Source organism: Cuculus canorus, chromosome 1 (assembly GCF_017976375.1).
Source record: "Cuculus canorus isolate bCucCan1 chromosome 1, bCucCan1.pri, whole genome shotgun sequence".
Lineage (NCBI taxonomy): Eukaryota > Metazoa > Chordata > Aves > Cuculiformes > Cuculidae > Cuculus > Cuculus canorus.
Window position 1 is genome coordinate 200265775 of NC_071401.1, and position 20245 is coordinate 200286019.

General features: G+C 39.6%; 1 protein-coding gene across 2 annotated transcripts in view; it reads left to right on the forward strand.

The window, feature by feature from the left end:
• The first annotated feature begins 226 nt into the window (after positions 1 to 226).
• DMTF1 (cyclin D binding myb like transcription factor 1) overlaps positions 227 to 20245 on the forward strand; it is a 29114-nt gene continuing 9095 nt past the window's right edge. The window contains exons 1-11 of one of the 2 annotated variants that reach the window (XM_054087805.1): positions 227 to 375; positions 7549 to 7665; positions 8147 to 8266; positions 8847 to 8941; positions 9660 to 9774; positions 12809 to 12885; positions 14129 to 14286; positions 15078 to 15110; positions 15856 to 15965; positions 16733 to 16961; positions 18788 to 18939. In XM_054087805.1, coding sequence (XP_053943780.1) covers positions 7557 to 7665; positions 8147 to 8266; positions 8847 to 8941; positions 9660 to 9774; positions 12809 to 12885; positions 14129 to 14286; positions 15078 to 15110; positions 15856 to 15965; positions 16733 to 16961; positions 18788 to 18939 — 1198 coding nt within the window. In that variant the 5' untranslated portion in view covers positions 227 to 375; positions 7549 to 7556. Of the gene's footprint in view, positions 376 to 3006; positions 4326 to 7548; positions 7666 to 8146; positions 8267 to 8846; positions 8942 to 9659; positions 9775 to 12808; positions 12886 to 14128; positions 14287 to 15077; positions 15111 to 15855; positions 15966 to 16732; positions 16962 to 18787; positions 18940 to 20245 lie in introns of those variants that run through there. The other variant, XM_054087744.1, reaches the window with a different exon arrangement.

Sequence of the window (20245 nt, forward strand, 5' to 3'; positions counted from 1 at the left end):
GAGAAAAACAGAACGCGTCAGGTGCTTTACGTCCCCCCACCCCACCCCGTGGACCCTACTGTGTGCGCTTCGTGGCGCCCCCTCTACTCTAAGCCCCACTGCGTGCGCTTCGCGGCGCCCCCACTACTTTAAGCCCCACTGTGTGCGCTTCGTGACGCCCCCTCTACTCTAAGCCCCACTGCGTGCGCTTTCTCGCGCCGCGGCTGGGCGGAAGCGGGTGGCGGGCGCTTCCGGCGGGCTCGCGGGCAGCCTGCGCCTCGCCCCTCCGCTGCCTCCGCCTCCCCCTCTCTCCGCTCGCTGCCGCTTCGGCGCCTCCATCCTGGTACTTGGGAGTCTCCATCCTGGTTTCTCAAGTGCCCGGACCCAAAACAGGAAGTAAGTGCGCGGGAGCCCGCGGGCTGACGGGGCCAGGAGCGGCCGGGCGGTGGCGGCGGAGCCTGCGGGCACCGTGACGGAGAGGCGGCCGCGCCGGGCCCTGCGCCTCAGCCGCGGCTACGGGGGCCGGGCCGGGCCGGGCCGCGCGGCCCGCGGGGCTCGCGCCGCTCTCGGCCGGCGCCGCCGCCCACCCAGAGGACGGGAAAATGGCGGCGGCGGCCCGGGACCAAATGGCGGCGCTGGCGGCCGCGGGGGTCTGAGGCGCGGAGCCGCCGCCCCGGGGGCAGAGGCAGGGCTGGAGCCGCTGCCTTGCTCCCTCGGGCCTCTCTGCCCCGGCGCACATAGAAATGGGGGAAGGGCGGAGGCAAAAGAGCGGAAAACCTGGGAACTACGCCCCCAGCTTCATAGAATAGTGTAGGTTGGAGGGGACCTTAAAGACCATCCAGTTCCAACCCTCATGCCGTGGGCAGGGACGTCCCACTAGATCTGGCCACCCAGGGCCCCATCCAACTTGGCCTTGAACACCTCCAGGGATGGGGCAGCCACAACTTCCCTGTGCAACCTGTGCCAGTGTCTCACCACTCTCATGGTGAAGAAGTTCTTCCTTATATGAAGCTTAAATCTGCCCCTCTCCAGTTTATACCCGTTCCCTCTGGTCCTATCACCACAAGCTTTTATGAATGGTCCCTCTCCAGCTTTCTTGTAGGCTTCCTCGAGGCGTCGGGAAGGGCAGGGCAGTGCGGGTGATGTTCTGAGGTTTTTTTCTGTTTTGAACTCCTTTTCCGTCCCCTCGATGCCTGTAATAAAAGGCCACCTGTATGAACGTGTTTAAATCTCCTGATTTTTCCTCGCTGGCTCTGCGGTTGGGGTATCCTAAGCTTGTGGCTTTTAGCTGTTTTGTTTTATAATCTTAATTTTTTTTTCCCAGCCAGAGGTGTCATTTGAGGTTGTTTGGGGCTTTGTTTTTAAGTGGAGTCTGAAATGCGTAACTCTTGCCGATATCAGGGGTTTCATCTGAAAACAGTACCAGGCATTTCTGCGCTAGAGTTACGCTCAGTTTTGCTGAAATAAAGCACTCTGGTTAGACAAGCCTTTTTTGTATTTTTGAGGTCTCTTTGCTCTCGGTTGTGCACTTGGGCATGGTGAAGTGTATTATACTGCTACTGGCTACCCTCTTTGGCTGACAGATAGTGTTTATTTATTCACAGTTACTGTTGTTCAGCCCACCTGGCATTGAAAGTTATGAGTTCATGTAATCTAGAAAATGCTTTCTGTTTGCCAGCACTGCACTGGCCATAGATGTTGGCTTCCTGTCAGCAAAGTTAAAAATCCGTTTGCAAAACCAGGAGATCTAGGCTTTGCGATAAAACGGGCACATCAAATTCAAATTCTGATTTCTATCCACATGAATATTATAATGGCAATAACCTCATCGTTGTTTTCCAGACTCTTATTGAAACTTTCTAGGTGATGGTTTATGACTTACCAAAAAATTAAACATGAATTAAAGCTCTTTAAATAGAATGCCTAAAAATGGTGATTTTTTTGGCTTAACCACTCAAAATTATAAAAAGTGAGTGCATAAGAGACATGTCTGTACTGTATTTTATGTTTTCTAATAGTCCTGTGTTTATGAGCATGAATTTTGTACTGAGCCTTAATTCTAAAGCTGCGGGTTTACTGATCAACATTATGTTTTCTACAGTCAATTTTTTATATTTATTGCGTGCAAAGTTTCTGACTGTTGTTCAGAACATGAAGAAGTTAGTGCAGTGCTTAGGGTGAAACTGGATTTACATGAAAGAAAAATTAATTTATTTTAGTACATATCAGTTTTATCAAGATTTTTATCCATGGTCATAACTTTGTTCCTGGGAGATGTTTTCTCTTTGTGAGAAAGAGAACTTAAAACTTTCAGTGTTTTTACCTTTTGAAAGAGCTAGGACTTGGTTTCTCCACACCATCACCACCATCACCCCACCCCTGTGTGACATTTAAAGTGTGCTCAGTGCTTTTTCTTAAAATATCAATGGATAAGTTAGAACTCGTGGAGTTCTGCCAGATTTGGATTGATGCAAATGGGAACAGTATGTCCTATTGTGTCTCCCATATATTCTGTGATGGCCCACTTCTCTTCCTCTAAATACTATGGATCAGTAGAGTGTAAATACAGTTTTGTAAATCTTCACGTCTCAAACTCAGGTCATTGGATCCTTCTGTTTGATATCTCTCTGGTTTGGTCCCCTCTTAACATCCATTCTTGCACCTGTTAAAAACAACTTTTGTGATGGATTTGAGTAGAACTCTGTTTGATATGCAGAAAAGGTGGGGTTTTTTTGAATAATAGCATAAGGGGGGGTGGCCTTATAGTAGCCTTCCAGTACCTGAAGGGGGCATACAAGAAAAGTGAGGAGGAACATTTTACAAGGGCATGTAGTGATAGGGCTAGGGGGAGTGGCTTTAGATGAGACTTGAGGAAGAAATTCGTCTCGCTGAGTGTGGTGAGGCACTGGAACAGGTTGCTCAGGGAAGTTGTGGCTGCCCCCTCCTTGGAAGCGTTCAAGGCCAGGTTGGATGGGACCTTGAGCAACCTGGGCTGGTGGGACGTGTCCCTCCCTTGGCAGGGAGGGTGGAACTGGGTGATCTTTAAAGTCCCTTCCAACCCAAACCATTCTGAAATTCTAACAGAACTGGCACTGGTTGAATAGTAAAAACTTCTGGGTATATGGCTGTGTAAGAGCAAGTGAATGGAATACACTTAAGCATTCAGGCTTCTATAAATCTAAGGTGTATATGCTGTCATGACTTTGTTTCCTTCTTTAGTTAATGCTTTGAAATCCCAGGGTATCACATGTGATTGTTGCAGTTAAATGCCTCAGTGGTAGGAAGCTGTTTGGTTCTTACAGAATTTTGTGAAATAAATTTTTACTTTTTGCTCAGTGCAGAGAACACAACCTTTAATACAATTTAATGTAGAGATTTTAAAAGATCTGTAACACTCTTCAGAAGGCTAGACTTAAAATTCAGTTAATAACTAGGCATAACGACAGAATTGTGTCCACAAGTGCTAAATATATACAGCGCACAGAATAATTGAGCCCATCTGCTTGATGAAGATGTTAGAATTACAGGAATTTTGTATAAAAATCTTTGAACTTTTTTGAAGCTTGGTATAAAATCAATCTTATAGGGTTATTTTCCTGCCTAAGTCTGTTGCATGTTTTGTAATAGAATGCTGTATTATGTAGAAAATTTATATTGGAATTCTCTATTAAATCATTCTTTTAGGCAAAGTATTTTCCGATCTGTTTCGTTGCACGTTGAAACTTGTTTGAAATTGCACTGCAGCTCTTAAAAATGTTGTATTTGGTAAATGCACCCAAAAAACCTAACAAGCCATAAAGTGCTTTTTAAATGTACACTGGTGTCTAAGCTACTATCTTAGGAATTTAGGATTACACTATTTTCACTGCGTTTCATAATATGCATCCATACTGTCCAAGTACGTGTATCCAACAGTGTTCCCTTCCCCCATGAGCTCACATCGCTGCTTCAGAACTTAACATATACATAGAAGGTTGGTCTCTCTGTAAACAAAGTATTTGAATCAAATATTAAATGAAATTTTGGGGTCATGCATTTAAATTTAAAGCAGACTTTTTGTTTTCTATAGAAAGCAATACATTTTCAAAAGCACTCTTAGTGAAGTTATGAAAAGAAGATGATATTTTGGAAGTGACCAGACTACTTGTGTCATAATTCTCACTTATCAAGAAACATTGGTCGTCATTAACTTTATATTTAACTTTTTCAAGACTGGGAGTGTAGTAAATTTGCAGATGTCTGTGTTAAACAGAATTCACATGGCACATCCTAAAAGACCTCTGCAGTGGCATGGCATTGTTTAGCCTGGCTTCAGCTGTCATCCCGTGACAGATCAAGGACACAGGGTGAGTAACAGTGTCCCTGCAGCCAGTATTGAAGCAGCCTATGTCAGAGGGCGTTGTCTTCTGCAGCAGCACTGTGCTGTCCCCACCGAGCTCGTTGTAAATTCCAGATGGTCCCATCATGTGTCGTACTTGATGTGTCGCCAACATGCATGCTAATTTCTCATTATTGCAGTGTAAAGCAGCGATTTTTATGCAAACTGGAGATTGTTTCCTGTTCACATTGAAGAACGACCACTCAAGGGTTTTTTCCTCAACTTTTGGTCTCTAATTCATATCTTTATGGGTTAGTGCTCCTGTCTAGATGTAAATGTATTTATAAAGAAGTTTGTTTGCTTCCCTCAATTTGCTTGTATTTGTAGTCTAATTAATAAAAAATGTCCAAAATATGCGTTTGGCTTTGGCTTGGCTCCTCATGTTCTTTGCAGGCAGTTTTCAGTAGAGATCCAAGGCCATATCCATTAAAGTTGATGGAATTTTTTCAAGTCACATCAAGGATTTGGAACTTCCTAAGTTTTTATCAAAGCCTGGTAATGATTAGTACCCTTACTCAGAAAACTTGGGATATGCTAAGTCTCATGTATCTGACACAGAACATTATTGTTTTTTCTGGAGAGCCTTCACTTACTGTTGGGATAAACCACTCTTGGGAGACTGGCAAAAAGTTAGAAAACCTTGCTTACTCCAGGAATTACATTGAGGAGTGCTTCTTAGGATTCACAGTTCCTTGAACAGTGTGCTGTGCGCAGATTTTGATGCTTGCCAGGAAGCTCAAGCAGATGCCTAACTTGGAGAACCAGTGCTGCTGTTGTTTATTTAATCTTGTTACAGCTCTGTATGGAAGTGTCAGGGTGGCAGTTGTTGGTTGTGCTGTGTCTTCCTACCACCTTTGATGGAAATGCCAGGTTTGAGTGTATGGACCCCTTTCATGCAGTGTCCTTTTTTCTTCTAACATGACAAACCAGCGAGGGAGAGAATGCAGGTGGACAACTCTAATTACTCTGGGTTTTTGACCTTGGAAACTAATCCTATAAACATGTTCTTTGAGTCTCTGCAAGTCCTGGGTGACTGATGAAAGAGCGGCCCAGCTTTACTGTTTCTGGATTCAGTTTTCAGTATTCTTTCAATAAAAAGAATGGTCTTCTGCATCTTCTCTTGTGGGTGATGCTGTAGATTCCACTGCTTCTAGATCAGCTTTAGGTGAACATGATTGACATAACATATTTTATAAAAATAAATTTTGTCTTTCAAGCCTTTTTAGCGGTTAGAAGAAAAATTTCGGCTACATAGGAAGATAAATCTTATCACTGTCTGTTCACATAAAATTATAGAAGAGTCCTCCGTGACATTCAGTGTAACTTTTGGAATTTTTGCTTCAGCGTTTGCTTTAAGTAAAAGTTGCTCAAAAAGTATATATGAACGTTAAAAAAAGAGTATCTATTTCTTTTGGCCCTCCAGAATTATCCAGTCTGTTCTCTCTTAAAAAGCTAAATGAGTAACTTGAAACTGGGTTCAAGAACTTACGCTCTGCTAAATTAGCTGTAACATTTTGAATATCTTTCTTCATATTTTAGAGTTAAGCATGCTTCTTTTGGTTCTTAAAAATCAGTACTATAGCCATGCAGCAAACATCACTCCTAGTAAAGGATAGGGCAGAGGCTGTGAAACTCAGAAGCAGATGAATCTGAAGGAAGCTGTTGGCTCCTACACTTCATATGTGGCAAGGAGCTGTTGCTGATAGTAGATAGGACAGTAAATTTGGGAACTCTGATTCAAAATGTCAATGCTATCTGAAATTTTTCACATGTTCAGAAGGGTAATATCACTTCATTTTGGGAATCAGTCACTACCTGTGCTTGAAGATGTGCCAAATCTTCATCAAGCTTGAGAGGTGATGAGTAGTTTTATTGAAGACTGGCAGTAGTTTTATCCTTCCAAGAAAACACTACTCTTGGGAATCTTTAATAGCGAAGAACGTTTTTGCTGATTAAAAATTAAATTGTTTCGTCTGAAGCAATATTGTTAACGTTATACAGGGGATTTAAAATCCAGGTTGTAAATGCCACTTACAAATGGGTGTGTGTATACCTGTCTGGTACATGGAAGCTTTGTAATGTTATTGTGATAGCGTTTTTTTAAAGCTATGGGCAATGAATTTTTAACAGTGTAAGGTAGAATTGTTGATAACAGTATTTTGGCTTCAAAATAAAATTACAAGTAATTTTTTTCTGTTGTTGACCTGTGAGAAAAGACATAAAAAGGACGGAGCAGTTCAAGGAGAAATAGACAGACAATAGTCTCTTTTCACAAATCTCTGCCAAAGACAGTCACCGAACCTGGGTGCCCAAAGCTGATGAAATCATTACAAAGCTTCTGGATATGTTAGATGTTATTTCATTTTGCTTCTGCGTCAGAAAAGGTTATGTTTCTTTGTATTTAGTGGATTAGAACTTTTTTTGTGGAGTTTTGTTTTATTTTAGAATTAGAAATATCACTACTTTGCATTGAAATTCTTATAAACTTCAGGTTTCTTCATAGTACTTTTGTAGCGGAAATGAGATTATCAGAAGTACCTCAGTGTATACTGCTTATCATGGATAACTTTTTTTCTGAGTAATTTTATTTCACTGGTGATTGCCTGCACCTAATTTTTCTGTTGCTCGTTTTGGTTTAATGACAAAGAAAAAATACTAGCTTTACTAGTTAGTTATATGCATGAAAGGGGAATAAGACTTTACAACTTGGACATCTATAATTAATGCAGATATGCACTATGTATGACACTACAAAAGTATTTCTCAGCCCTCACTAGTTTTAGGTTATAGAAGAGTAAGATTATTAAACGAGCAGTGGAAGAGATACTAATGAGACAAAAACTATCAGATATGGAGAATTTAGAAATGCTGAGAAAGTGATAGCCTATGTTTATGTTAAAAAAAAATAGTAGCAGGTTGCAAATGCTCGCAAATGGCGAGTGTAGGTACTATTTTTAACTGGAAAAGTAGCTTTGAAGCTACCTGACGTTAGCCTGTGTGATGTGTAAGTATGCAAGGAAAGTAAATGCAGTTGAATGTCTTAAACCGTGGAATTTTTCATGTGAAATAACAGACCGACATTCATCATTCTCTGTGGGAGTTTGTGCTGGTTGGTTGAGATAAGGGAAGCAGCTTTATAGACAAGGTAGCAGTCTGACTGCAGAAAAGTAATCTGTGTATTGCCCTTTCAGGTTTGAGTATGAGCACAGTTGAAGAAGAGTCTGACACAGTGACAGTAGAAACCGTGAACTCTGTGACTCTGACTCAGGACACTGAAGGGAACCTTATACTTCATTGCCCTCAAAATGGTATAGTATTGTATTGCGTAGTATTTTCTTCTCTTTTTTCATTGATCCAACCCTCATAGTTCTCTGCCCGCAAATTCTATGAGCTACTTGTATTCAGCTTACTGTGCTGTGATTTGTTCTGTTTCACTTTAAAGAAGAATAAAATGTCAAATTAGGTGGAAATCACAAAGTTATATATATGTGCCCAACAAGGGTATAGCTGTTCTGATTTATTTCAGTTGAAATGGGTTCTTGGAATCAAGCATGTATGCAAATTTCTGTAGACTTAAGGGACTGGTTTGTATATGAGGGACTGTGGATGGAATTTGCGAAGAAAATCTCACACAAAATGTGAGTTAAGAAAGCACTTAATTATTGCGCTTAAGTCAGACCAGGTTCCTGGGCAGCAGTAAATCACCAAACAAACTTATCACATCTGTTTTACTTTTGTTTTGCTTCACTTTGTTAACAGAAAGTAACCTATGTATGTTTTTATTGTTAGAAACGGATGAAGTAGACTCTGAAGACAGCACTGAACCTCCACACAAGAGGCTTTGCTTATCAGAAGATGATCAAAGCCTTGATGATTCCACTCCATGCATTTCTGTTGTTGCTGTTCCAAGTAAGTTCTTTCAAGTGTATGTACTCTTATAGCACTCTTTGTGTTGTAAAAGGTTAGAAGTGGACTCTCTGGAACATGTTAGAATATTTTGCATGTTTTATTTTCGAATTTTATTAATACGCTTCGGTGTTATCTTTACTTCTTACAGCCTTGGACCGTTTTGCAGCAATTGTTATACCAGTACTGGCAAAATAAAGCTGGCTTATAGATAGAGGACTGTAGGCACAGGTGCATTGAATTATTTGAAGGAAAAGTGAATGAACAACAAACTAGATGCAAAGAGCAATTAAGCTTTTTTAATCATCCAACAGTATAGCTTTTCCATGTTTTGTAATATTGAGATCTCTGGTCTTTTTAAGGTAGAGATTGTTATACAAAAGGTAGGCTGAGTTCGATATAATCTCCCAAAGGGATGCAAAACCAGATCTAGTAAGTTAAAATACCAATTTACAATACTTCGAGTGACTGTTTATTTGGTGGTGTTTATTTTTCAGTGCAAAGTTAGGAATTTATCATAGCTGCAGCATGCATAAAAAATGTTACAGGAGTAAAGTATGCAACTAACTTATCCATCCTGAAGTTTCAGAAAATGATCAGAGCTTTGAGGTGACCATGACTGCTACCACTGAGGTAGCTGAAGATGAGATTAACGAAGGAACTGTTACTCAGATTCAGGTACAGTAAAACTTCAGAATTGTCCTGTTTGATGTGCATTTTTATTTAAATTGAAATGTTTTAAAAGGGAAACAAATAGCAGAAAGGTCTTACTGGATGAATAAGGTTATTCTTAGTGTGAAAATAATGTATTTGAGCATGGATTTTGTTTGTAAATGTTGGTCTCTAAAATTGCAATTGAATCATTTTGTATATGAAAGAGGTTAATAGTGAAACATATTGCCCAAAGAGCAATGCGGTAAACAGTAATAGATGGAACGCTCCCCTGATGTGCTTGTTCTTTGATTGTCAGCGTAGAAGACAAATTTACCTTTTATTTCTGTCATTCTTTGTTTATGAATTAAATTTTATAACAGGACTAAATATGCTTTGTTTTGTCATTAGTCCTGATAGTTACACACAGTTCTCGAAAGTGTGCCATGTTTAAAAGCTCTATACTGGAGATGCTGGACAAAGTCCTCGCTCCACCAAAACCAGTGAGAGTGCCTGTTCGCTGTGCATCAAACAGGATGAGGTTTATTACCTAATTAATTCTCACAACATGTATATGTTAAGATGCTTTTAATGCCACATCTAAAAAGCGGCGCTTTCTGAGCAGTCAGCAAGGTAACTAGATTTGCTGGTTTCCATTTCCTTCACTTTATGCCTCCACGTTAAATGCAAGGTGACAGAAAAAACTCAAGGTCTTAGTTAATGGTTTTGCATTGGTCTTTTCAAGATTCTTCAGAATGAACAGATGGATGAGATCTCCCCAATGGGCAATGAAGAAGTGTCAGCAGTTAGTCAAGCCTGGTTCACAACCAAAGAGGATAAGGATTCTCTAACAAATAAAGGTAGGATATTTCAAGTGCAGTTATCCCATGCTGTAAAATAGTAATGTATTCCAGATATCTCAAAACGTTTTGTAGATTGCATGAAGTAATCTCTGGCTTTTTTAGTAAAGATATTTGGTCAGAGTGATTCTAAAAATGCTGAGAGATCTAATGCATTGTCTTCACCATCCCTCCTACACTTTCTATGCAAGAAGTTGGAGCTCCAGATACACTTGAAGAGGAATGGAGGCCATGCTGGCAGTGTTTCTAGTTACCCTGGTAGAGGGCTGCTGTAGAGGAGTTGTGTCAGCACAGGTGGGGCAGACAGTTGTGGTTGCTCCGTTTGTGCTTTTGCCTGGTTAGGAAATAGGAAGCTGCAGTCAGAGGGGGGTACAGTAGGAAAATAAAAATCATCTGTGCTCAGGTTAATATCTCTTTCTCCAAATAGGGGTTATTATTCTGACGACTGTGTTGTGATTTATATTACACAGTTTCTGGAGTGCAGTTTCTTCAGAAGAGGGATTACGCAGACTGGGATCTACTAAAATATTTGCCGCTGCTCCTGAAACTGCCACTCTATTAGCGTTCCTCTTTGTCAAAATATATCTGCACAGTCATGTAGTAGCTGCTGACCTTTAGAGTTTCCCACCACCACTGCAAGGGAAAGTGCTTTTTTAAACCTAGAAAAGCAACTTGCTGTCAAATCGAGATGTGTCGCCTCTCCACTATTTTATTTATCCCAGCTATACCTCTTTCTAGGGAAAAAAAATAAATCTTTTTCAGTCAGTCCAAAGCAATTCCGCTTTTATTAGAAAACTTGAGGGATGAAATGTTTTTTCTCTCACAGAAGCAAATGCTCTCTTCCCCAGTGAGTTCTACGCAGGAGAGCGGAGTGTACTGCAGAGTCAATGGAAAAAACATGAGTGAGGCACACAGAATCAGGGTGCTGGGTATGGAAAACTCAGAGAAGGGGAGCTGAGCAACTCTGTCAATGACCATTTCACTCACTGATCCCAAGTGTGCACTAACAGATGCTTCTAAGAGCCTATAAATAATTTATCCCTGTTTCCTCTGTCCTTGTTATTTATTAGATTTTAGGGCTTCAGAGCTATTCAGTCCATGGACTGGGGCAGAGATGGGATAGCAAAGAAATCTCTTTGTATCACAGCACTGAGGCAAGTGGGAAGAAGTAGTGAGTAACGTATTGCTACATTTGCTTTGCTCTAGGATGAGAGGAAGCACAGATATTATGATCTTTCCAGTAGCCAGTGGTGGAGGACTTCGGTAGGGAGCAGCAGGTTCTCAGGTGTGGCCAGTGGAGCATGTACTGGTGATTTGGCAGAGACATTACTGTTTTCATGTGACTTGGTGGCCTTGTGTTTTATGTGTCTTGTTAAACATACTAGAAACTTTCTATGTTTTTTGTTTTGTAGCTGCCTCTCAGGCACATCAAGTGACCATGCATCACAAGTGGCATTAACAGTTGTGAATGAACGAGAGCACTAAATCTGGTGATTCCAGTTAAGAGATTAATATTTTGGGGAAGACATTTCCAGTAAAATATATCTAGAAATATATTTGAGAATTCATACTAGCTGAACCTTTCTTGGGGTCTCCATGTTGTGACAGAGATTGACTGTGAAAGATTCCCACTGTGCATCTCCTTTTATAGTAGCTCAGAGTTTGACATGCATGGCCAGAGCTCGTAATTTTGTAGAAGTCTCCACTTGATAATGCTTTCTTTGAAGACCTGTGAGCAGGTTATAATAATTGTGGCACTGAATATGCAAACACATGAAGTACAAAATGTACTTCCTTTCCTGAAATAGTTGGGTGTGAAAGATTATTCCCTGTAAAGAGTGGCAGTGGGCCTTTAAGTCACTTTTGGTTGGATAGAAGTGTGAATATTCAGCTACAGTAGTAGGTTATTGTTCTGCCTCTGTAGCTTTGGAAGAAGAGATTGAAGTCATTAAGTACAAGGGAAGAGTTTTCTTTCATCGTTTCTGATGGAATTGGTAATAATGCCTGTACTTTTCATTATAATTGGATTTGAGTAAACAGTCTCTTTGGTGTGTTCTGCCTCTCAGCTCTGGTAATTAGCAGGCTGAGAAGGAAGTACCCTGATTTTTCTGAGCAGAGATGGGCAGGTAGCCAGCACACATCAGTGTGTAAACTGGGTCACCAGCATAATCTTAATTGCAAGGGATTGTTAATATTAAGTATGGAATGAGAATGAAGGGGGGAAGAAGAGGAATCTATATATAAATTTGTGTAGGAATGTTTTCATCTTTTATTGATAAACCTCAGGTTTGAAGTTTTCTCTCCAAGTAAAATTGCTTGGTTTTCCTTCTAAAGCTCAACTGGCATTGTAGTTTCTAAGGGCATAGGCAGATACTAAGCATAATGCTTGTTTCTATTGGTTTGCCACTTTTATTTGGGAAATAAAGCGCTCGGCATGAGTCTTTACCTTGACTGTGGCCACTGGGCATTATCCCAATGCAAAAAAAAAAAAAAGAAAGAGAGAAAGAGAGACCAGCTTGTCAAAATCAACTCAGTAGAGCATTTATGTCTGTGAAAAGCACTCAGAGTACATATTCACATGTTGGAAAGTGATAAGACATATAAAAGAACCCCACATTGTTGCCAATTCCTCAAGTAATATTTTGAGTCATATTTTAAGTCCCAGCTTCTGGAATCATTGGAGTGCATAGAATTTTTGGCTGTCAGTTTGAAGACAGAAATTTTCTAGTTGTTGCTGAAGAGAAAGCCTGAAAATGTGACTTGACAGCATCTAGAGGAATTCATGTTCTGCTTTTAAAAATGGATGTTTTTGAAGAGGAGTCTGTCTCACATTATTAAAACATTATTTGACAGTTACTAAGGATTGTTTATCAGTTCTGAAATAACATCTGTTTAAAATTAATACTGCTTAGTTTAAGTAGCTAGAATTTCTACTCTTCTTTGTTAACTGGAATTAAGAGGGTTGTATTTTTGTGAGGTTTTGTTGTTTTGCTGACTTTCACTTCAGTAATTAGTTTGTCATTTCCATTTTCAGGCCATAAGTGGAAGCAAGGGATGTGGTCAAAGGAAGAAATTGACATTTTGATGAGTAACATTGAGCGTTACTTAAAGGTACGTGTAAAGAGTGTGTTGTCTGCTAGTTGACGTCATGATGCAGCTCCGGTTAGAAAGCATCTTTCTTTAGTACTTGCCAGAATGTCCAATAAGTGATTCTTATTAATTCATAGTATAAATGGCAGCTACCCATTTGAAATACATAATTGTATCCATACAGAGAACTTAACACTGTTTTTTATTTGTATACTGGATATAATTCACCCTAAATTTTCACATCAGTATGCTCAAGTGCCTCTGTCTTTTTTCTCTGAATATGTATCACTCATTAAATCTTTAGTGAAGACAGGAAGAAAATTGCAGTAGGAATAGCGATAACTTTCTTTTAAACAGCATTGAATGCATCTTCTAGACTTCTTTTATGCAGTATATGTATTTGTTTACTACACAAACAGGATGCCTGTATCTGCTTTTTTCCACTTAATATAATGTTGTCAGAGTTTGGTGTGAAAATAGGCATGCAGTTAACACACAAACAGTGATAATCGCCTGTAAGTCATACTGGTGGTAGACTTACAGCTGAGAATATTACTTGCAGAAAGTGTGCCGGCTCCCACATGTAATAGAATTTCTGCCACAAAATGATTCATAGGTAAGATTTTCTAAATCTAGGGAAGACTTTTTTAAGCTAGCTAAATACCTTTTTTGCGTTACTGATAACTCATTTGTTTAATTATTTTTCTGTTTACCTGCTTTCTTGTACTGCTTCTTATAATGCAATATAGTGAATTTTGTTTAAACTGAAGCTTTCCTTTTACACTGAACTCCAGCGCTTTAGTATCACATTTGCTTTTAGCTTCCATCAGGACAAGAGGAGTAGCTTTATTGAAAAAAATTGCTTTCAGATAAAAAATGCCTAAAATTAAGTAGTAAGTTGCTATAGCGCTTTTTGGCGACCTCTGGCTGTATAACCCCAGGATAATTTCATCTGAGTGTATTGTCCATAATGTTACAAATGACACTTCAGTTTTTTATCTTAAAATATACATTGGACAGAATTTTTTAAATGCAAGCAAAAGCCTCCAGTGTTAAAAAAATCAAACTAGTGTTGAAGGGTTTGGTTTTGAGATAGGTAATTCATAAATATTGAGTTTAACTTTTGGACTGTAGTGTTTGAGATATGTAGAAAGTTGCATAATAGTATGGTAGGCTTCAGTGCTTAAGTGTTCTACTTCTTGATTTCTAGGAGACTTTATCTAAGATTTTTTGTTTGTGGTTTGTTTTAAATGCTTTCTTCTAGGCTCGTGGAATAAAAGATGCCACTGAAATTATATTTGAAATGTCAAAAGATGAAAGAAAAGATTTCTACAGGACAATAGCTTGGGGTCTGAATCGGCCTCTCTTTGCTGTCTATAGAAGAGTTCTTCGCATGTATGATGACAGAAACCATGTTGGAAAGTATGAAAACCTCTAATGCTGCATGGTTTTATTGGCATGAGTAGGGTCATGTATTTCATGTTTGACATGTTTTATGTGAAACAGAAGATTCTAGTCAGACAGACCTAGGTCTTCCTAATCCTCTGTCACCTCTGCTGAATTCTGGTAGATGAACCTTGACGGTAGTGTTAAGTTGACAGTATCTGCAACTTAAAGAAAAAAATAGTAGTTGCAGAGAGGACTTTGATATGATTAGAAGACTTTGATACAAGCAGGGATCTGCTGAGGTGTAGTTTCTGTAACTGTGATTGATTTTCATCCCAGTGCCCTTAGTTTGCTCACCTGTAAAGCAGTCAGTATGGCACCATCCAGAAGGGCTAAAAAGGACGTTAGAGTTTAGTTTTTAAAGCTAGTTGAAAATTAAAAATACCATCTCAATGCTGATTTTCTTTTTTAATGGAAAGTCAGCCTTATGGTGACTGTGAATCGAGACAGGAAGGAAAAAAATAGCTGTTTATTTGATAGACTAATACACAAAATTCTCATTCTGTTCTTAGTAGTAAGATCACTGAGAATCAGGAATTTTGCTGGCAAATTAGAGGAATGTTAGACCAGATAACCGTAGAGATGCACTTATGTGGAAAATGGCATTTATTCATGCTGTTTCAAAGCTTTCAGTCAGATTGTTTCTTATAGCTTAAATTCCTTCATCTCTTGTAGCTAAATGTGTACTGTGTAGTTAGTGAAGAAAAAATATTTGTGCTGTATGCTTTCTGTTTAAAGTAATTTCTTTTTATGTACCTGTTGTTTAGGTATACTCCTGAGGAAATTGAAAAGCTTAAAGAGTAAGTCTCTTTATTTAAAAACAGAGTCACGTTACCCTGTTTATATCTAGCAGCTTGAGTAGTTTTTACAGGTTTTGTTAAAGGATATCACTGAAAAGTTACAAGTAAATTTGCTCCAAATCTATCAGAAAATAGTCACTAAATTAATCCGGAGAGAAATGAAACTACATTTGGATTATTATTTTATATTTTCTAATGTATATTCAGGATGTAAGCAATACGTGACAAAGTTCTAAAGCAAGCCTGTTGAAACTAGTAATGCTTCAGATTTTACAAGCACAGTCAACATGTGCAGTTATGTTTCTGAAAAACAAAAATCCCCTTTCTTCAGGAAACCTGAGCGAAGGTTATTTCTTAAGAAAATGGCAGCTCAAGAGTAGGAACACCCTTTAAGTGTTAGAGAGCTACATAAATTGTCAGTAAGGCTCTTTGATTTTGACTGTGAGCCTGATAGATCAAGGAGGAAGGGCTGCAGACTTTATCTCCTCTTGCACCTTCCCAGGGTTGAGCTAAACATTTTATAAGTGAGTGTCCTCTGGCTTTAGCTGGCCCAAACGGCTTCTAGAAACACATAATAAAATTAGCAGTGATGACAGAAAATATTTTAATACTGTACTATCGAGGTGACTCCCATTCTGTCTTTAAACCTGTGAAAGTGCGTATTTGTCCTGTTTTTACTGGAGCTTATGTGAATTTTGGGGATCTCTTAACTGGATATAGTACTAATGAACATGTTTTCATTTAGGCTGAGAATAAAGCATGGTAACGATTGGGCCACAATAGGAGCTGCACTGGGGAGAAGTGCTTCATCTGTAAAAGATCGATGTAGATTGATGAAAGATACCTGCAACACAGGTGAGGTAAATGCTGGTGTCAGTAATGGATATTCCAGTTGAAACTCTGTCACCTTTGCCTTCGTCAATGGTGGTTTTAGGGATGTGTAACTCTGAACTTAGAATGAGGAGCTCACAGTATGAAATCTGAGGACTTTTTAAAAACATATTTGGTATAGGTTTCTCCAGTTTTCCTTCTTAAAGATCAGAACATTCGGTTTATTTTTGCAGTCAGTTATCCATCATATGTTTATGCCACTGGAGCATGTTTTATTGCGGTGGATTAAGAAGTGCATTCCCTTGTGTTTAACATTTATAAACACATTGTATATTTGGTGTCAATTAAGAGACACATGCACTTCAGGAGTAAAGTATTGTTATTTTGTAGTGTGTGTATTCAAATGGAAGGAAAATTTAGTCAGACTTCATGTAATTACTGTATACTAAATGATTGCATGGTTAATTTACTTCAATTAATGCAAATCAGGTAGCTCAGACCAGTTAGGTTTGATCAGTATTTTGATAAGTTGTGTGTTGCTTCATTCATCTGCAAGAGAAAGAGAAGAGAAAAAAATGTGGCAGAGAAACAGTGGAATTATGCATTTGTTAATCAAGAACAAATATACTATAAATTGTTAGTAAGAACAGCAGTTCTATCTTCTTTGCAAGTCAAGATTTGCATCTGGAATGAGGTTTTAGGCACTGAAGATAAATTTTCTCTTGACGTGTTATGGCTCAGAACAGAGAGCATCTGCTGTTGTTAAGTTGGAGGGCATTTCTGTCTTTCAGGAAAGTGGACAGAGAAAGAAGAAAAAAGACTTGCAGAAGTAGTGCATGAGTTAACAAGCACAGAACCAGGTGACATTGTCACACAAGGTGTGTCGTGGGCTGCTGTAGCAGAACGGGTCGGGACACGCTCTGAAAAGCAATGCCGCTCTAAATGGCTCAACTATCTCAACTGGAAACAAAGTGGGGGCACAGAGTGGACCAAGGAAGATGAAATAAATCTGATCTTGAGGTTTGTTATTTTAGTTACTTTTGAAGGTTTGTAATACATGACACTGGCAGGATTCCATTTGGGTCCCTTTTGCTGGTTTCTTAGACACTAAAAACTCTAGAATCCTCCAAAAATCACTGCTGTGTTTACAGTTCCCAGAGATTTATTATTGAACGTATTTTTTGTTTTTGTTTTTTTAGTGAATGTTAGTGTTCGTGAAAGGTGTCAGATTGAAAACCCTGGAGACTGAAGTCTTCTTTATTCCACAGAAAAGGTACAGCACAGGCAGCAACCGTGCAAGCTTCCCACACGTTGCCCCACCAATGCGCTTTAACCCTTAACTGGAGGGTAGTTCAGTCTCCCTGCCCATTCAGTCCTTGGCCTCTCTGCTGAGACGACCAACAAGGGTCAAGTGTGGTGGTGGTTTCTGTGATGTGGACGTCTTGTCTACAAAGAACTAAACCGAAACTGCAAATTAATTTCATGTAGGCCACCAAACACTGATTTGACATCAGCATCTTTGACTACATTTGAACTGGCAACCTGGTAGTAACTTCGGAAATCTTTTGCTTTCTCCAGTCCTCCTCCCATTTTGAATGCCTTTAACTCAGGCTTTTTAGCCAGTGGATTTTTATGGGTTGGTAGTTTCGGGTGGGAATAAAAAGCCAAGACGTAGAATCATAGAATGGTTTTAGTTGGAAGGGACCTTAAAGATCATCTAATTCCAACCCCCCTGCCATGGGCAGGGACACCTCCCAGCAGACCAGGCTGCTCAAGACCCCAGGGAATCTAAATGTTATTTACAGAACAGTATTCACTAATTTGCTGACACTGTTGACTTGAACTCTAAATGAGGAACCTGATTCCAGATTTCAGAATGCACTGGTTATCTGGTTATAATTGTTAATATTTCTTTACAAATGGTATCTATTTCGGTCTGCCCAGATCTTTAGTTCATCCTGTATGGTTCTTTGCTTGATTTTGATAGCCTTTTTCTTTTTTTTCCTTTTTTTGGGGGTTCTGGGTTTTTGTTTGGTTTTGGGTTGTTTTATTTTTTTTAGCTAACAAGAATATTCAGTGCTGTTTCTTGCTTTGTGAAGAGAACTTTTCTTAACTTTCACAAAAATCTTTCTCCTCTCACTGTTCACCTCTCTTTCATATGCTCCAGGTACAGATGAGCTGGAGGCAATTCAGAGATGTGTATAGTATTCAAACAGATTCTGGTAGAATCCAATGTGTGCCTAACATCTGCCAAAATTATGTGAAGATTATCTCTTACCTGGAGAGCCTGATGGGATGGATTGATGAGGAACTGTTTAGTACTGTAGTTAACTTCATCTACTTTGGCTAAGAAGCATCTGAGAGGAGGCAGAAATCTATGCTAAGGACTGATGAGTGTTACTTAGGAGAAAACAGAAGTAAAGATCATAACATGAAATTAATTAAGTGAAAGTTCAGAATGAATCTCAGGAAATATTTCCTGCCTTGGAGATGTGTTTGGGGAGTTGTTTTCCAAACAGAAAAGATGCAAGTACCATCATTTGGAATGCTTCACAATAAACTGATCAAACTCCTAATGTGTATGTCAATAAGGAAAATAAACCTGCATGACAAGGAGATGGACTGGATCATCTAACAGGTCTAGTCCATCTTCTGTTGTTTATGATTCTGCTTGACCTCTGGCAGCGTGGAGCCTTGGAAGCCTATGTCGATTCATGAGCTCTGGTGGACTATTCACTAGCATGCCATTTTGCTGCTGTTATGTGTGACAAGACCGGAGATGCGCAACACCCCTTCCAGTCTGGAGGGTAGTTTCTAACAGGTAAATATTTTCTGTATCCTGCCAGGATAGCGGAACTTGAAGTTTCTGATGAAAATGACATCAATTGGGATTTACTAGCTGAAGGATGGAGTAGTGTCCGCTCACCACAGTGGCTTCGGAGTAAATGGTGGACCATTAAAAGACAGATTGCAAACCACAAAGATGTTTCCTTCCCTGGTAATGTACTGTTTGCACACTTCTCTTCTGAAAGCTCCTTTCACAAATCTCAAAGGAATAAGGCTGCCTCTTATTGTCTACTTATAGCATTGCTGGCCAAAGAGCACGTTGCTGCTTTGCTTGAAATTACTAGCCCCTTGGAACTGCTGGCTGAATTGCTCCTACAAGCAATCCTTAAGTGCTTTAATCGAAACAAGCCAAGCTGATGTATGCAAGTAAACAGATTTTGCCAACTCCCCTGGCTCTGGGTAAAGTGCTAACACGTATATAAGCGTCTCAGCTGGCAGATCTCAGATGATCTTTGCTAAGGAGGGCAGTGACCTCTTCAGGCGTAGGAGGATATGATAGGTATCTGCAGTGTAACGGTATCACCTCCGGGTAGATCTGTTACCTTCAAAACATTAAAATGTAATCTGTATTGTGCTGAACCTTAGCTGTAGAAAGAAGGTAGGTCTACTGCTTGCTGCATAGTGAGGAACGAGGGAGGAATTGGGAGTATAAAACTCCCCAAATTGTGTCTCACATAGGTCTCATTGGTTGGAGAAACTAGTACCTCAGCCAAAGGCTATTTCAGTCTCTGTGGCCTTCAATTCAGTGCTGCTTTTCTCTGTCTTGGGGAGAGGGAAAAAAAATGAGATATTAGTCACGTCGTGTTGAAAGGTGTAATTTAATGGACATATTCACTATGGTCATCACTGTAGTGATATATTAGTCATGCCTCGAGACTGCAGTTCAGAAAGTAGCCCCGTTACCCTTAATATGGTTTAAACCATATGCTAGCAGGCAGTTGTTGCATCAAATAATACATAATCTAAATACATCACTGAATCAACAGGATCAACTCTTTCCCTAGATAAAACGCCATGCTGTCGTGAGTGGGAGATATATAAGCTGTTTGCTGTATTGAGTGCTAGAAAAGCAGAGGCCTCAACTTTTATGACCTCGAGTATGAAGTGAAGTGATCACTGAAGTGATCATAGGGATCATAGGGAAGAAAAGTGGGCAGTTTTGTTGAAGCAATGGGCCATTTCATGCACAGATGAAGAATTGTAGTATAGCCACTGCTAGTTTAATTCTCTCTTGCATACTGTTTCCAGTGACACTTCTGTCAGCCTCTTGAACAAATCTGCTTTCAAGTTTTGTGAGATTGAAGGGTTTATTTCTCATACTAGAATTGCACAACTACTGATTCCACTTGATTGTAGCTTGGGGATACACCGTCTGTATGTGAGCCTTTTTTTTACCCCCAGTCATTCTAAACTGTCAAGGTTCCTTGAGAAAACCTAGTTCACTCCAGTAGTTGACT